The following is a 17,079-nucleotide window of genomic DNA, read 5'->3' as shown; positions in this document are numbered from 1 at the left end:
GTTTGAATATTGTACATCGATCGATGCATGATGTAAGTTGACTATATAAAACTTGAACATGATCATTTCAAACTAAAGTATAGGTAGGTTATATGCATTTGTTATATTGTAGTTAATATATTTTAAATATTACATAAGTCAAGTGATTCACGTTTTCGTAAAAATAAAATTCAAGTTCATTATTGGGCCGTACTCGTACGTAATAAGCTACATTAAATATGATGTATTTTTAGGTTCATTTAATGACATTAAATTTAAATTTGATTAAGGAAAACTCATTAATTTAACTGGAAAAGACAAGCATTAAAATAAGTAGGTTTATTTAATGACATTAAGTTTAAATTTGATTAATGAAAACTCATTAATTTAACTGAAAAAGACAAACATTAAAATAAGTAGTTTAATTTAATTCTCAGTGGCATGGAAGTGTAAATAAGTTAGAAAACTTATGAGTATTTTTTAATGGGTACTTCTCTTCTAATAATAGAGATTTCTCTAATTTTATGACATGTTTTGGTTTTGCTGGCTTTATTACTTAAAATACTTTTAATATATTTATTTTTGATAAGATAAAAATGCCTTGAGTGTAATTATCTTATTGTTCTGCATGCAAATCTTGATTAGGACTATAAATTCATGAAGATACTTATATATAAATCTCATTTTAATTAAAGATTAAGTAGGGATTGAAGTTTCCTATATCTATCTTAAAAGGATAAAGATTATTTATTATAGATCCCCAATTTTAGTTAGGAATTAGCCTTTTATTTTAAAAGGTCTAGAACGGGAAATTTCCATGGCCATACCATTTAGACGGGGCCTGTCACGAGGTCCATTTGAACTTTAATCACTATGAAGAGTTTCAGGCAGCTCTCTCATCGTCTTAATCAAGTATCAAACCCTGTTGATAAAAGGAAGTTTGTTATAGTATAAGTAATATTGGTCATTATTCCCTTGTAGATACTAGGCATGAGACTTATTATCCAAGATCCGGATTCGATGCGAGATCCGTTCCAAAAATATGATATCCGATGGAGTCGGAGCCGAATCCGGATAGTAAAATCTTGGATCCACCTAAACCAAATCCGGATAAGAATATCTTAATTTTTAAGTTTGGATATCCGGATCCGGATCCGGATCCGTATTTTTAAAATACATTAAATATTAAAATTTTATTAATATTAATATTAATATTTATACATAAATTAATCTTATAATAATGTATTTTAGTTTTTAAAATATTATAGACATATATATATATTTGTAAATCTTGTATAATTATTTAATTTATGTATTCTATTAAAAAATTAGTTTTTTTAAAAAAAATATTATTTTTAATTATTTTTATGGATCCAGATCCAAATGTCCGCGGGTAATAGAATATCGAAACGGATATCCGGATATTGGAAACCACGAATCCGGATCCGGATCCGGATATCCTAAATTTTCCGGATATCCGGATCCGTCTCAGGCCTAGTAGATACTACTGGAAAAATTACAAACTTGTGCCCAGAGAAACCACTGAAAAAAAAAAGTTTGTTTGCTTTTTTAGTTGTTTTGATGTGAGAGTTGATAGTTCAATAATGTCTATTGTGTATGAAAATGTGACGATATGGAATTCAGTTTCAAAGACTCCTCAAAGTGAGCAAGTTATAAAATGTTTGCTACATGTTCTGCTTTTTTCAGTAACAGTGATTTCATCTACTGAGTATTTGACATTTTATACATCTTCTTCTAGCAATCTATGCTCACAATATCGTCTCAACGTCAGAGAGTATAACATCTTTTGTTTTGTCAACGAGCATCTTATCTAACTCAACTTTTTTCTTTCTATTATTACATCAAATTGAACTTTTCTAACATCAACACTGAACTTTTGTTGGAGTAAGCTTGAAAAGGAAAGAAGATTAAGGTGCAAGGTATTATCATAATCCTATCGAGTTATGGAGATATATACATAATATTATTAGGAGTTATATAAAGTTATGTAATCTATTAGGATTAGGATAAGCACAAGCTCTGTATAAGTAGATGTCGTTTGTGTGACATACCTTAATAGAGTTTGGGGATTAAAGCTTGAGTTTTGAATTAGTTTCTCAAGTTAATAATAAGAGAGTTATACTTATTGGATCCTTGAATTCTATATTTGGTAATAGAGCTTGAGGTTCAGAAGAGATGAGTGGTGATATCGTCATGACGACGAACTTGAATCCGAAGGAAGGAGGAGGATCTTCGTCTATAAAGTGTCCAATGCTTAATTCAACAAACTATACAGTATGGGCAATAAGGATGGAGATAGCTCTTAAGGTACACAAAATCTGGGAAGCTATTAAAGATGAAGCAACCGAAGGAGAGAAGAATAACATGGAGATGGCGCTACTACTTCAATCTATACCGGAGGTGTTGATACTCCAATCGGCGAGCTTAGTACCGCGAAGAAGGTATGGGAGGCGATTAAAACCAGACACATCGGAGCTGAGAGAGTCAAAGAAGCGCGGTTGCAAACATTGATGAGTGAGTTTGATCGCCTCAAGATGAAAGATACAGAGTCAGTCGATGATTTTGGAGGCAAATTGGCTGAAATTGCATCAAAGTCTGCGGCGCTAGGTGTTAAATTGAAGAACCGAAGTTGGTGAAGAAACTCTTAAGCGGTCTCCCACGGAGGAAGTACATCCATATTGTGGCATCATTAGAGCAAGTATTAGACCTAAATAATACTAGCTTTGAAGATATCATGGGTCGTATGAAGGCTTATGAAGAGAGGATACATGAGGATGAGGAACAATCTGATGATCAACCAAAGCTAATGTATTCAAACGATGACTCGCGTGAAACACAAGTCACACATCCATCTCGTGAGTACAACAAAGACCAACGTGAGTACAACAGAGAGTACAGAGGACGCGGCAGAGGAGGAAGGTCTTATTACAGAGGACGAGGCAGAGGAAGATACAATGGAGGCAGAGACACATCAAGGGTAATGTGTTACAGGTGTGATAAGATGAGACATTACGCCTCTGATTGTCCGGACCGCCTTCTCAAGCTACAAGAAACATTGGAGAACGGCAATAGTGATACACAGGATGCAGACGAGCTAATGATGCACGAAGTTGTCTATCTCAATGAGAAGAATTACTTGCCGGAGAAGTATGAAACAAATGATGATTCAAATGACATATGGTACTTGGATAATGGAGTTAGTAACTATATAACTGGTGATAGGAGATATTTTTCAATGATGGACAAGACAATCACTGGAAAAGTGAGATTTGGTGACGATTCAAGAATTGACATCAAAGGAAAAGGCACTATCTCGTTTGTAGACATGAAGGGAGAAGCGAGAAAGATGAACGATGTGTACTAAAAAGCAATAACATTAGCCTAGGTCAAGCAACAGAGTCAGGCTGTGATATACGTTTGAGAGGATAACACCTAACTATGCATGACCAACATGGGAGACTCCTTGTGAAGGCAAACAGGTCGAAGAATCGACTGTATAAGGTATGGATGGGGATCAAAGACTCATCACAACTTCACCTGAGCGAGATAAGTGAGTCAAACAGATGGCACGCTAGACTTGAGCATGTCAACACTGCAACTATGAGGATCATGATACAGAAAGAACTGGTCAGTGGAGTCTCAAATGTCAACGTCATAAAAGATGTATGCTCATCGTGCTTGCTTGGGAAACACACAAGAAAAATGTTCCCACAAGCAACGACATACAGAGCGACCAGACCGTTGGAGTTGATACACGGTGACCTCTGTGGTCCTATAACACCAGGCATGATGGGAGGAAATAGATATATCATTGTAGTCATCGATGACCACACAAGATACATGTGAATAAGCTTACTTAAGGAGAAAAGTGAAGCTTTTGAGAAGTTTAAGAAGATGAGAGGAGTAATGGAGCAAGAAACTGGAAGAAGCGTAACTACATTCAGAACTGATCGAGGTGGTGAGTTCATTTCTCATGAGTTCAACTCATACTGCAAGGATAAGGGCATCAAGAGGCATCTCACGGCTCCGTACACGCCACAACAGAACGGAGTGGTTGAAAGAAGGAACCAGACACTAATGGAGATGGCTAGGAGCATCCTAAAGCACATGCACATGCCTAATTACTTGTGGGGTGAGTCTGTGAGGCATGCGACGTATTTGATAAATCGAATAGTGACAAGATCTCTTCAGAACCAAACTCCCTATGAGGTACTGCGAGGAAAGCAACCAAACATAAGCCACCTACGCATATTTGGATGCATCTGCTACGCCAAAGTTGAGAAACCGCACCTGAGAAAGCTAGATGACCGGTCGCGAATGCTTGTTCATCTTGGAACAGAACCTGGCTCTAAGGCGTACAGATTGCTTGACCCAGAGAAGAAAAGAATAACAGTAAGTCGTGATGTACTGTTTGATGAAACCAAAGGATGGAACTGGAAGAGGATTGATGGAGAACTAAGAAGCTACGACGACTCCAGCGTAGTACTAGGAGAGTTTGGGAACCATGGGCTAGTAAAGACAGCAAATCAAGTCCACGGGCAAGCACTAGAACAAGGCAGCAGCAGCAAAGAGGATGAAAACCAACATGATGGAGCTGAGACTATGGATACAAATACAGTACATATTGAAGAAGAGGATGAAAGTGATCACGAGGCAAGGTTGCTTCCAAGACGAAGTGAAAGACAAACATCAAGGCCAAAGTATCTTGAGGATTATGTCTTGCTCGCAGACGAAGAAGGAGAGATGCTCCTTCTGTGTCTTAACGAAGAGCCAAGAAACTTCGAAGAGGCAAGACAGTTGAAGGAATGGATAGAGGCTTGCAAGGACGAACTACAGTCCATTGAGAAGAACAAAGTATGAAGTCTAGTTGATCTTCCAGAGGGTGTGAAGCCGATAGGACTGAGATGGCTGTTTAAGATAAAGTTCAACTCAGATGGAACCATCAAGAAGTACAAGTCACGCCTAGTCGCTAAGGGATATGTGCAACAGTATGGGATAGACTACGAGGAAGTCTTTGCTCTTGTGGCCCGACTTGAAACAATTAGGCTACTGGTGAGTATTGCATCAACTAGAGGATGGGAGGTTCATCATCTAGATGTCAAAACGGCGTTTTTACATGGAGATTTGAAAGAGATAGTTTATGTAACTCAACCAGAGGGTTTTGAAGTGAAAGAAAGTGAGAAGAAGGTGTACAAACTCCACAAGGCGCTCTACGGATTGAAGCAGGCTCCTAGGGCGTGGAACAACAAACTCAACGGGATCTTTCTTGAGGTAGGGTTTACGAAGTGTTCTAAGGAACCCTGTCTATAGGAAGACGGTTAATGCAAGCATACTAGTTGTGGTGGTGTATGTCGATGACTTGTTCATCACTGGAGCAAGCTCAAAGATCATTGATGATTTCAAAACAGAGATGGCTTCCAAGTTTGATATGAGTGATTTAGGAAAGTTGAGCTACTACCTTGGGATAGAAGTATGTCAAGAAGAAGGTCATATAACTCTGAATCAAAAGAGATACGCACTAAGAATCTTGGAAGAAAGTGGTATGAAGAACTGCAACATGTCACATATACCTATGGAACATGGTTTGAAGCTTGGGAAATCGATTGAAGAAGAAGATATAGATGCAACGAGTTACCGGAGAAACGTTGGGTGCCTAAGATATCTACTTCACACTAGGCCGGATTTGTCATACACTGTGGGAGTCTTGAGTAGATATATGCAGAGCCCTAAGGCGTCACATGGAGCAGCTATAAAACATGTTCTCAGGTATCTGCAAGGGACAACATCACTCGGACTTGTCTTTACTCGATCAACACCAAAGGTTCCTAGACTCATTGGCTATAGTGATAGCAGTCATAATGTTGACCCCGATGATGGACGAAGCACGGCAGGACACATATTCTACCTTGGAGAGAGCTTGATCACGTGGTGCTCTGCCAAACAAGAAACCGTTGCACTCTCAAGCTGTGAAGCGGAGTTCATGGCTGGAACAGAGGCGGCTAAACAAGCCATATGGCTACAGAAATTGCTAAGTGAGATCACCGAGGAACCAGTACAGAAGGTGCTGATCATGATAGACAATCAGTCGGCTATATCACTTACTAGGAACCCTGTATTTCACGGAAGGAGCAAACACATACACTCACGTTATCACTTTATACGTGGTGTGTTGAAAGGGGACAGATCATTGTGGAACATGTCTCAGGCGATCAACAGAAAGCGGACATCCTAACTAAAGCTCTAGGGAGAATCAAGTTTAGGGAAATGAGAGATTTGATTGGGATGCAAGAAGTGACAAGAGAAGATTTCAAGCTTAAGGGGGAGACCGTTGGAGAAAGCTTGAAAATGAAAGAAGATTAAGGTGCAATGGATTATCCTAATCCGATCGAGTTATGGAGATAGAAACATAATATTATTAGGAGTTATCTAAAGTTATGTAATCTATTAGGATTAGGATAAACACAAGCTCTATATAAGTAGATGTCGTTTGTGTGACATACCTTAATAGAGTTTAGAGATTAAAACTTGAGTTTTGAGTTAGTTTCTCGAGTTAATAATAAGAGAGTTATACATCCTTGAATTCTATAACTTTTACTAAACCTTAGTTAGTTTGTGTTCGTATTCACCTAGGTGTTATTAAATTTTATTTTACAGCGAGCAAACATCCTAAACCAATATTAGTTAAAGTTATAGAACATGGATATTCTAGACAATATATAACTACAAGTCTACAAACATAAATTTGTATGTTTTCTGTTGTTTATATGCCAAGTATATCATATCTTCCATTGAACTGGAATATCCTGTCTTTTTAATTAAGAACATTCTTGTTCGGTCAAGTTAGCTACCAGAAACCTTTTGATTCTAGTTTGAAACATTTGTCTATAAGAGCTTTAGTCAATCTTTTTTTACTAGAACAAAAAAAATCTGAAAAGAACATGCGTCATAAAACAACTATAGAGTATTACATTTATTTTTTTGTATGTGAGTCATGAGATTTCTTGTGATTATAGGTAAATGGAATGAACTTATTTAGGTCAATATATGAAGCGTATAGTATAAAGTCTTGAAAAACAGATATAACAGCCATACCAAACGTTTATATGCCTACCTCTCCACGTTATGCTTATCTTATGCAATTTAATTCGGTATTATATGCCTACTTCTTCACGTTAAGCTTATATTATGTAATTTGTAATGAGAATTTGGGGTTTTCGTGTAGGTTGCTCTTACTATTGAAGCCGTGTCCACATTTTATTCCAGTGACTTTTCTTATTCATTCCTGTGGTCATAACAACTTCTCAAAAATATCTACCGCTCACATGTGCTGTTGCATTACCTATGTTATGTTAGACATAAGCTTACTTATTGAGAAACTTCTTATAGTTCAAGTTGCACTTATTCTCATATACGTTAAAATTTTATGAACTTTCATATAAAATCAATTGTAATGAGAGGAGTATCCATATTTTATTTATATAATTTTTAAATACTGATATTTATTTCTTATTTCATTTTTTACAGACTAATGTTTAAAAGAATTTTAAGTAAAATTCTAGCCTATTTTTTTATATATATTTTGCCACGTCAAGTGTTTGATTCCGAACATGTAAGACAATGCTTAGGATTAGTACAACAAATGTTTCCTTATAACAACTTAACTGAAGATATATTTCAGTAAGTAAAAAGAAATATCAGCTGAAATTAAATTAAAATAATAAAATATCAACCATTCTTATTCTTCAAATTATATGATAGTTTTCGAAAAGTGATGATAGACAACAATTTTTTATCGTTATTATATTAAGATAGGTGCCGAGTTTGCCCGTTTAGCACGATTTGGACAGCTACTCGCTAACTCAGTTAAATGTAATCTTCGATGGACAATATTTCTCAACAGATTGCCACAACACCATATGTTTTTATGCCTAAAATCATTTGTATATACTTTTTGTTCAATCCATAAAAACCGTATAGCTAAACCCAAGTTATTAAACATACCTTAAGCCCCAAGAAATAGACATAAAACATAAGGGCTTTTTTGCACAACTCCTCTCACCTAACCATTTACTTTTAGGTTAACACATTACATCAACACATACAAAACCAGAAAAAAAAAACCAGCGTTAGATACATAGAGATCACCCACCCACATTGACCATTTCATATCTCTTTCTTTCCTCAATATAAAAAAAAATCCTCCTTATATAGCCTCTTCTCATCCCTATTCATATCTTCTTTGTGGGATGAGCTTAAACCCAACAACCTGATAAAATTAGAAAAAAAACATGTCTGGCTTTCTTGGAAAACTATCTCCAGCCAAAAGGGTAGTAGCTGGCAACAATAATGATCTTCCTCTGTTTTATTCAAACTCCATGGAGAGATGTCCAAGAGACACGCCTAGAGTTACCGCCACACTCGGAGAGCTTCTCATGAACGTGGAGGATGCAAGGAATGATCAACGGGGTTTAGAAATGGCCTCACCTCTCACTTCTTCAGCGTCATCTTTCAACTCATGGACCTCAGCTCCAGCTTCTTCTATAACCTCTTCCCCCTTTGTTCTTTCCTTCACCGACTTGACCTATAGCGTGAAGATCAAGAAAAAGTTTCCTCCCTTTTGTGGAAACTCCTCATCAAATGATTCTGCCTTGAACACCAAGATACTACTGAATGGTATCTCAGGCGAAGCCCACGAAGGGGAGATGATGGCTGTTCTAGGAGCAAGCGGGTCAGGTAAATCAACGCTCATCGATGCTTTAGCCAACCGTATAGCCAAAGACAGCCTCAGAGGCTCCATCACCTTAAACGGAGAGGTTCTTGAATCCCGCCTCCAGAAAGTCATATCTGCTTACGTGATGCAAGACGACCTTCTCTTCCCTATGCTCACCGTTGAGGAAACTCTAATGTTCTCAGCAGAGTTCAGGCTCCCTCGCTCCCTCTCCAAGAAGAAGAAAAAGGCAAGAGTACAATCTTTGATCGACCAGCTAGGTCTAAGAAGCGCGGCAAGAACCATGATCGGTGATGAAGGACATAGAGGTGTGTCCGGAGGAGAAAGGAGACGTGTTTCGATTGGGATCGACATCATCCACGACCCGATTATACTCTTTCTCGACGAGCCAACCTCGGGGTTGGACTCTACAAGTGCCTACATGGTCATCAAAGTGTTACAAAGAATCGCGCAAAGTGGTAGTATAGTCATCATGTCCATACACCAGCCTAGCTACAGAATCATGGGTTTGCTAGATAGACTAATCTTCCTTTCGAGAGGAAACACAGTCTTCAGCGGCTCGCCCACACATCTCCCTCAATTCTTCTTCGAATTCGACCACCCGATCCCTGAGAACGAGAACAAAACAGAGTTTGCTCTCGATCTCATCCGGGAGCTGGAGAATTCCCCAGAAGGAACCAAGAAACTGGTCGAGTACCACAAGGAATGGCGAGTGAAACAACAAGCAGCAGCGCGCTACTACAACAACGGCATCACTCTCAAAGAAGCGATAACCGCGAGCATCTCCAAAGGGAAACTCGTCTCCGGAGCAGCAACAACAAACTCTCCCTCCTCATTCCAAACTTACGCGAATCCCTTCTGGATCGAAATGATCGTTATCGGCAAGCGCTCTATACTCAACTCGATGAGGCAGCCCGAACTCATCGGGATGCGTATAGGAGCTGTAATGGTCACTGGAATCATATTAGCCACGATGTTCACGAAGCTAGACAACTCCCCCAAAGGAGTCCAAGAGCGTCTAGGCTTCTTCGCATTCGCCATGTCCACCACGTTCTACACGTGCGCGGAGGCCATCCCGGTCTTTCTCCAAGAGCGTTACATCTTCATGAGAGAGACCGCTTACAACGCCTACCGCAGATCCTCCTACGTCCTCTCGCAGTCCATAATCTCGATCCCTTCGCTCATCTTCCTCGCCGCGTGCTTCGCAGCCACCACTTTCTTCGCCGTCGGTCTCGCCGGAGGGGCCAGCGGCTTCCTCTTCTTCTTCCTCACCATCTTGGCTTCCTTCTGGGCCGGAAGCTCCTTCGTTACGTTCCTATCCGGCGTCGTGTCGAACGTGATGCTCGGATTCACCGTCGTTGTAGCCATCCTCGCTTACTTCCTCCTCTTCTCTGGATTCTTCATCTCACGTGATCGTATCCCTCTCTACTGGATCTGGTTCCATTACCTCTCGCTGGTGAAGTACCCTTACGAAGGCGTTTTGCAGAACGAGTTCGAAGATACGACCAAGTGTTTTGTCCGAGGGATTCAGATATTCGATAACTCGCCGCTGGGGCAGTTTCCGAACGCTGTGAAGCTGAGTTTGTTGAAGAGTATGAGCGGTGTTTTGGGGATTAATGTGACGGCGGAGACGTGCGTGACGACGGGGATTGATATTCTGAAGCAGCAGGGGGTTACGGAGATTAGTAAGTGGAATTGCTTGTGGATCACGGTTGCTTGGGGGTTCTTCTTTAGGGTTTTGTTTTACTTCACGTTGTTGATTGGAAGTAAGAACAAACGGAGGTGATGAAACAGTTTGTTTTACTGTCTGAAAATCACAAAAAGGTTGTCGTGTTTTATTTTAATTTTTCTAAAGCTAAATATTTGTATTTCTTCGTTATTTATAAACTAATCAAGTAATTAAATGGTGTATTTCATCTGCCCCTAAAGCTATGATTTTTTTCGGTAATGTATTAAGTCATAATTTACGGAATGAAATAACTGTTTATGTTAATTATCAAAATTTCTGTTGCAATAAAAAAATTGTTGAATTTCTTAAGTTTTTTATACGTTTGAAGACTAGATCCTTGAATGTTTTATGTTTGGTCCAGAAAATCAATTTGTACAAAAATTTGGGTCAACCAATTTATTTATGATTATAAACTATGCATTGTTCACATCCAATTTTGATACAATTTTAGGCTCACTAGATTGCGGATTGCCTAAAATTGTATTCTCTTAGACCATGATTAATGAGATGATTAATGGGATTCATAGGGGTGGAGTTCTTACCTTAATTTAAAAACCTTTAAAAACCCCTATTCATCATGCTCTTAGAACAAAACTTAGGTTGAACCTAAAATTGTATTCTCATAAAACTTATGGGGTGAACCTAAGTTTTGTTCATTCTCTTATATGTGTGTGCTTTGGATCCTTTTAAGTTCATGTTCTGATTATAAATTTTGCATTTCCCCAGTTGAGATGGGCTAAACAGTATGATTTAAAGACATAATGGTTGGCTTTTCAATTTAAGAAAAATTATAAAGTTGTTGAAAGTACGTGGATAACTATATAACATTTTTTTGTGTGCTAAATATGGATAACTAAAACTTCAGCTTGAGAAGACATGAGTTTTTAACTGGTAAGCTTTAGTGAAGAAAGATGGCCAACAAAGATACGTACACATGATGCTACTAACGGTTGCTGCTCCAACCATCATGTTCATCACAACTATCTGTAGCTGGATAGCTTCAAGAGGCGACGCACCGCCCATTATCATACCGGTCATGGCTCCCGGTAAAGAGATCAATCCAACGGTTTTGCAGCTATCCAAAACCGGAGATAGAGATATCACCAAAGCTCTCTTCACCTGTTGTAACGTCGCTTGTCTTGGTGTTGCTCCTAGTGCCAATGCTGTCTCCACCTGTGGTTTTTTGACAAAAAAAATCAATTAAACCGGGAACTTGGTTCGGTTAAGTACAAAATCATTGTTGTTACTTGTTAATAAGAAGTTTAACCAGGTTTAGTTGCATCTTGATGTCATCTCGCAGCTGCTTCATGGTAACTCCGGTGACCGTCATGGCGTTTCCCACCATCATCCCGGCCACAGGGATTATATACCTAGGAGTGAAAGGAAATACGTTGAGGACGATGAGGAGGAACATTGTGATTGATGTTCCGGCGAGGATAGATACTCCGGCCACGTACTTTCCACGTGGCACGTGCTTTGCACGTTTTCCGGCGGTGTAACCGGCGACAGAGACCTGACCAGAATAAAAAAAAATATGTTAAATTAAATATAATTTATCATTTTTGAATTTCGAACTTTGAAGTGTTACTGTGTTACCATGAAGAGGTAAGCGAGGATGATCCAGCCGGCGTTTTCTTGGTTAAAGATGAACTGAAGAACGAACCCGATGACAGAGAGCTGAAGAAACGATCGTAAAACAGAGTATATCATGTCTCCTTCCAAAGAGAGTTTCTGGGAGTAGGAGAGAGCCACGGCTAGAAGCACAACCGCGAGAGCCGCCGCGGGCTTCACCATGCCTTTGAGATACACTATCAGCCATTCGTTGTTCTTGAAAAAAGCTGATACCCAATCAAGATCCATGTCTCACTCTCTCTTTTCTCTCTCTCTCTCTTTCTGTCTCGCTTTATTTTTATTTTTTCCTTTTGTCGTGTTTGTAGGAAGGTGGTAGTGGTGGAGGAGGGAATAATATAGTGGACAACAAGTTAGAAAGAGTAGACACTTTCCTCTCATCTTTATTCCATCAGCTCATGTTTTAGGATTCCTTTCTTTATTCTTTTGGTTTTTGGATTCAATTTTTTTTTTGTATTATTAAATAACTTTCGATTGCAGAGGAAATGACTAAAAAAAATATTAAATATCAATCGTGCAAACTCGTGATTTATAAGAGATCCGTGACCAAAGAAATGTTTGCAAGAGTGTCTTCACTTGTCATTGTTTTTTGTTCACTTCAATTATTATATTTCAGAGGAAAAGAAAAAGACATCATATAGAACAAAGTCAAAGAGTTGAGTAAATTTTGGATGGGGACTTGGGAGAACTCTTGGTGCATTTTACCACATTATACATCTATATTCATTTGTTTACCTGTCAGTTAATATATTAGTCCATATTTTCGATAGTAGTAGAGGTATTTTTGAAAAGTTTTCTTTTTGTTTAACACTTGCCTTTTATTTTGTATTATAAGTGATAATTATATAGACAATTTTAACATCATACAAAGATTTACACCAAAACGATTGTATATACTATGCTGAAAATTTTCTATAAGCTTGTCCATAATAATTTGTACAAGTGATAATACATCGCAATCTTTAAGATTCAAACCCTACGTAAAAGCATTAAGGAGATTTAAACTTAAAATAAAAAATGGATGCACATCTGAAATCTGGTGATCTCTACTTTTGATTTGAAATAAATTTGAGTGGTCTTTTATGCGTTGTATTTAGAGCAACTCCATGTGATCTACGAGACAATGAAGAACATGAACAATCTCTACCATTCTACAGTTGCTACCATCTTCAGCTCTAAACATGAAAACATCGTTATCAATCTCTATCCAACTACAACCTGGATTCGTCTTCAGGCCTTTATCTTTCATCACCTTCCTCACCATCGCCGCTTCTTTATAGTACTGAACACTGGCGTAAAGATTCGCCAGCTGGACATGTGTAGCTGCACATTCAGGTTCAAGCAGCAGCCGTTCTTCTGCAGCTCTGATTCCCATCCAGACGTCGCCGTGAACACGGCAAGAGAAGAGCAGAGATCCCCATATGACAGGGTTTGGTTCCATCGGCATGTTCTCGATCAAGTCCAACGCTTCTTGCAACATACCAAATCTGCCGAGAAGATCGACCAGACAAGAGTAGTGGTTGAGCTGTGGTTTCATGCCGTTCTCCCCCATCGAATTGAAGAACTTTCTCCCTTCTTTTACAAGACCTGCGTGTCTGCACGACGACAAGAGTCCAAGATACGTGATTGCATCGGGCTTTGTTCCGCTTTTGAGCATCATTACTTCAAAAAGCTCGATTGCTTGCGTTGCAAGTCCGTGCTGCGCGTAACCAGCAATCATAGAGTTCCAAGAGACAACGTCTTTATTCTCAAAATCGTCAAAGATACGAAACGCATCCTTCAAGTCTCCGCATTTGCAGTACATAGAGATGAGAGCGTTTGTGATATGGAGATAAGACTTGAAACCCATCTGTAGCGTTTGGCAATGAACGCTTCTCCCTTGCCCTAAGGCTCCGCTTCCTGTGCAAGCGCTCAAGAGAGCCGTGAACGTGTAATTATTCGGATCAGAAGTCGAGTTTCTCATCTCTGAATAAATCTTCAAGCAGATACCAACTCGCCATTCCTGCGCATACCCTGAGATCATAGCCGTCCACGAAACAACGTTCCTCTCAGGCATTTCCACGAACACTTTATGTGCATTGTCTACCTCACCTGAATCTCTATACAAAACGACCAGAGAGCTTCCTACGTAGACATCTGAGATCAACCCACTCTTTAACGCTAAGCAATGAAACCCATAACCGGTTTTAAACTCTCGCTTCGACCCACAAGAGCTCACGGCGGAGGACAAACCATACGCATCAAAACTCCACCCTTCTCTCTGCTGCATACCGCCATTGGCAGAGCATGAAGAATCCTCCTCAAAGAGAAATTCTGCAAGCACGCTTGAGACTCCATGTTCGGTTCTTGAGAGGTCGAGATCCTTGGAAAATGTTTGATCTCTGAATCGTCTCGAATCCGTTTTAAGAAATTCACCAAGATGGTTCTGACGACTCGAAGCTTCACTAGTTTTTGAAGAGATGATATCAAGAATTCTCAGAGCGCGAGCTCCTCTCTCAAGTTCAGTCACGTTGTTAGCTAAATCACGATTCAGTGATCGACTGAAGCTGGATCGAGATTGAATATAACTGAAAGCTCGACAATAATACTTTCTCAGACGAGACATGGAAACTGAAAATGTCCGAAGATTAATAATACTCATAAATACTTAGAAATGATTCATATGGGCTTCAGGCCCAATAGTAAGCCCATTAACTTTCCTCAACGTTTATGTTCTCCGGTTTAGCTTCCGGTTAATTATGAATGAAGGTGGGACTCCAAATTCAACGAGCCTTGCAAGGCTTGCTCAACAAGGCGGCGGTTGACGGCGGCGCGTACGGTCACCTCATCCACCACTTCACCCGCCACCGTCTTCCTCTCCACGCGCTACAGCTCCACGCACGAATCGTCCTCTTCTCCATCACGCCTGACAACTTCCTCGCTTCAAAGCTCATTAATTTCTACACCCGAGAGAACCGATTCTGCCGAGCCCTCCACGTGTTCGAGGAAATTACAGTAAAAAATGCCTTCTCTTACAACGCGCTTCTCATCGCCTACGCTTCGCGCGAGATGTACTCCGACGCTTTTAACCTGTTCTCGTCGTGGATTAGATCCTCCGTTACAGCTAGACCAGATTCTGTTACCATCTCTTGCGTGTTGAAGTCTCTCTCGGGTTACGATGACTTCTTGTTGTGTTCGCTGGCTCAGCAAGTTCACGGGTTTGTTTTACGAGGTGGGTTTGATTCCGATGTCTTCGTAAGCAATGGGTTGATCACTTACTATACAAAGTGTGATGACGTCGTTTCTGCCCGGAAAGTGTTTGACGAAATGCCTGAGAGAGATGTCGTCTCGTGGAACTCTATGATATCAGGGTATTCTCAAAGTGGGTCGTACGAGGAGTGTAAAGAGTTGTATAAAGCGATGTTAGGCTGTCCTGAACTGAAGCCTAATGGAGTCACTGTAATAAGTGTATTGCAAGCGTGTGGACAATCAAGCGATCTTGTTTTGGGGATGGAGGTTCACAAGAAGATCCTTGAGAATCATATCCAGATGGATTTATCTCTGTGTAATGCTGTGATTGGTGTTTATGCTAAATGCGGTAGCTTGGATTACGCGAGAGCGTTGTTTGATGAGATGAGTGAGAAAGATTCCGTGACCTACGGGGCTATAATATCAGGGTACATGGCTCATGGTCTTGTCAAGGAAGCGATGGCTTTGTTCAGTGAGATGGAAAGCGTTGGTCTGAGTACGTGGAACGCTGTGATTTCTGGTCTGATGCAGAATAATCACCATGAGGAGGTTATAGATTCGTTTAGGGAGATGATAAGATGTGGCAACAGGCCAAACACGGTGACCCTCTCGAGCCTTCTTCCTTCGTTGACATATAGTTCAAATCTGAAAGGGGGTAAGGAGATCCACGGTTTCGCTATCCGTAATGTTTCTGACAACAATATATACGTCGCTACCTCCATTATAGATAACTATGCCAAATTAGGATATCTCCAAGGAGCTCAAAGGGTTTTTGATAACTGTAGAGAGAGGAGCTTGATTGTCTGGACTGCGATTATAACAGCGTACGCTATTCATGGGGACTCTGATTCTGCTTGTAGTCTATTTAACCAAATGATATGTCTTGGGATTAAGCCAGACAATGTTACACTAACAGCTCTTCTTTCAGCTTGTGCACACTCTGGAGAGTCGGATAAGGCGCAGAGTATATTTGATTCTATGGCAACAAAGTATGGCGTCGAGCCTGGAGTGGAGCACTATGCTTGTATGGTAAGTGTTCTTAGCCGAGCTGGCAAACTTTCAGATGCAATGGAGTTCATTTCTAACATGCCAGTTGAACCAATTGCTAAAGTTTGGGGTGCATTGTTGAATGGGGCCTATGTTCTTGGTGATGTGGAGATTGCGAGGTTCGCTTACGATCATTTAGTTGAGATGGAACCAGAAAATACAGGGAGTTACACTATCATGGCGAATTTATACACTCAAGCAGGGAGATGGGAAGAAGCTGAGATGGTAAGGGATGAGATGAAAAGAATCGGATTGAAGAAAATCCCTGGAACTAGCTGGATCGATACTGGTAAAGGATTAAGAAGTTTCATTGCGAAAGATGGTTCCTGTGAGAGAAGCAAAGAGATGTATGAGACAATAGAGTGCTTGGTTGAGTCGATGAGTGACAAAGATTATATCATGAAACAAGAGCTTGATGTAACTTATTGATTTGTTTGCCCTGAAGTCAAATTCGTTCAAAGTTTCCTTTATGGGCTTCTTGAGAAGATACTATGTAATGATTTTGTTTTCTATGATACTAGGATAAGATCCGCGCCTTGCGCGGAATTAAGTTATTATTTTTATTATATTTTGGAGAATGAAACAATAGTTTGGCTTCATTTGGATTAGGGGTGTTCAATCCAGATATCGGGTTGGTTTCGATTCGGTTCGGTATTTTTCGGTATTTTGGTTAGTAAAATATAACTACTATTCTAAATCCATATTTACTTTGACTTTA

General features: G+C 39.7%; 4 protein-coding genes across 4 annotated transcripts in view; 2 read left to right on the top strand and 2 right to left on the bottom strand.

Moving 5' to 3' along the window:
• Positions 1-8,019: 8,019 nt before the first annotated feature.
• LOC106336565 (ABC transporter G family member 2-like) lies at positions 8,020-11,367 on the top strand. The gene has a single exon (XM_013775419.1). It carries the CDS (start codon positions 8,289-8,291, stop codon positions 10,512-10,514), a length of 2,226 nt encoding a protein of 741 aa, XP_013630873.1. The 5' UTR covers positions 8,020-8,288; the 3' UTR covers positions 10,515-11,367.
• On the bottom strand, positions 10,470-12,469 carry LOC106336566 (protein ALUMINUM SENSITIVE 3). The gene is made up of 3 exons (XM_013775420.1): positions 12,054-12,469; positions 11,725-11,970; positions 10,470-11,630 (listed from the first exon to the last, which is right to left on the bottom strand). The coding sequence occupies exons 1-3, from the start codon at positions 12,315-12,317 to the stop codon at positions 11,319-11,321; spliced, it is 822 nt and encodes a 273-aa protein (XP_013630874.1). The 5' UTR covers positions 12,318-12,469; the 3' UTR covers positions 10,470-11,318.
• A 542-nt stretch (positions 12,470-13,011) lies between these two features.
• LOC106340175 (pentatricopeptide repeat-containing protein At2g37320-like) lies at positions 13,012-14,706 on the bottom strand. Its single transcript, XM_013779041.1, has one exon. The coding sequence runs from the start codon at positions 14,689-14,691 to the stop codon at positions 13,180-13,182; it is 1,512 nt and encodes a 503-aa protein (XP_013634495.1). The 5' UTR covers positions 14,692-14,706; the 3' UTR covers positions 13,012-13,179.
• Positions 14,707-14,828: 122 nt separating this feature from the next.
• LOC106337008 (pentatricopeptide repeat-containing protein At2g37310) overlaps positions 14,829-17,079 on the top strand; it is a 4,076-nt gene continuing 1,825 nt past the window's right edge. The window contains exon 1 of the mRNA XM_013776022.1: positions 14,829-16,878. Coding sequence (XP_013631476.1) covers positions 14,829-16,790 — 1,962 coding nt within the window. The 3' untranslated portion in view covers positions 16,791-16,878. The remainder of the gene's footprint in view (positions 16,879-17,079) is intronic.

This window comes from Brassica oleracea, chromosome C4 (assembly GCF_000695525.1).
Source record: "Brassica oleracea var. oleracea cultivar TO1000 chromosome C4, BOL, whole genome shotgun sequence".
In the NCBI taxonomy this organism is placed as follows: domain Eukaryota; kingdom Viridiplantae; phylum Streptophyta; class Magnoliopsida; order Brassicales; family Brassicaceae; genus Brassica; species Brassica oleracea.
This window is presented reverse-complemented; position numbering and strand designations above follow the sequence as displayed.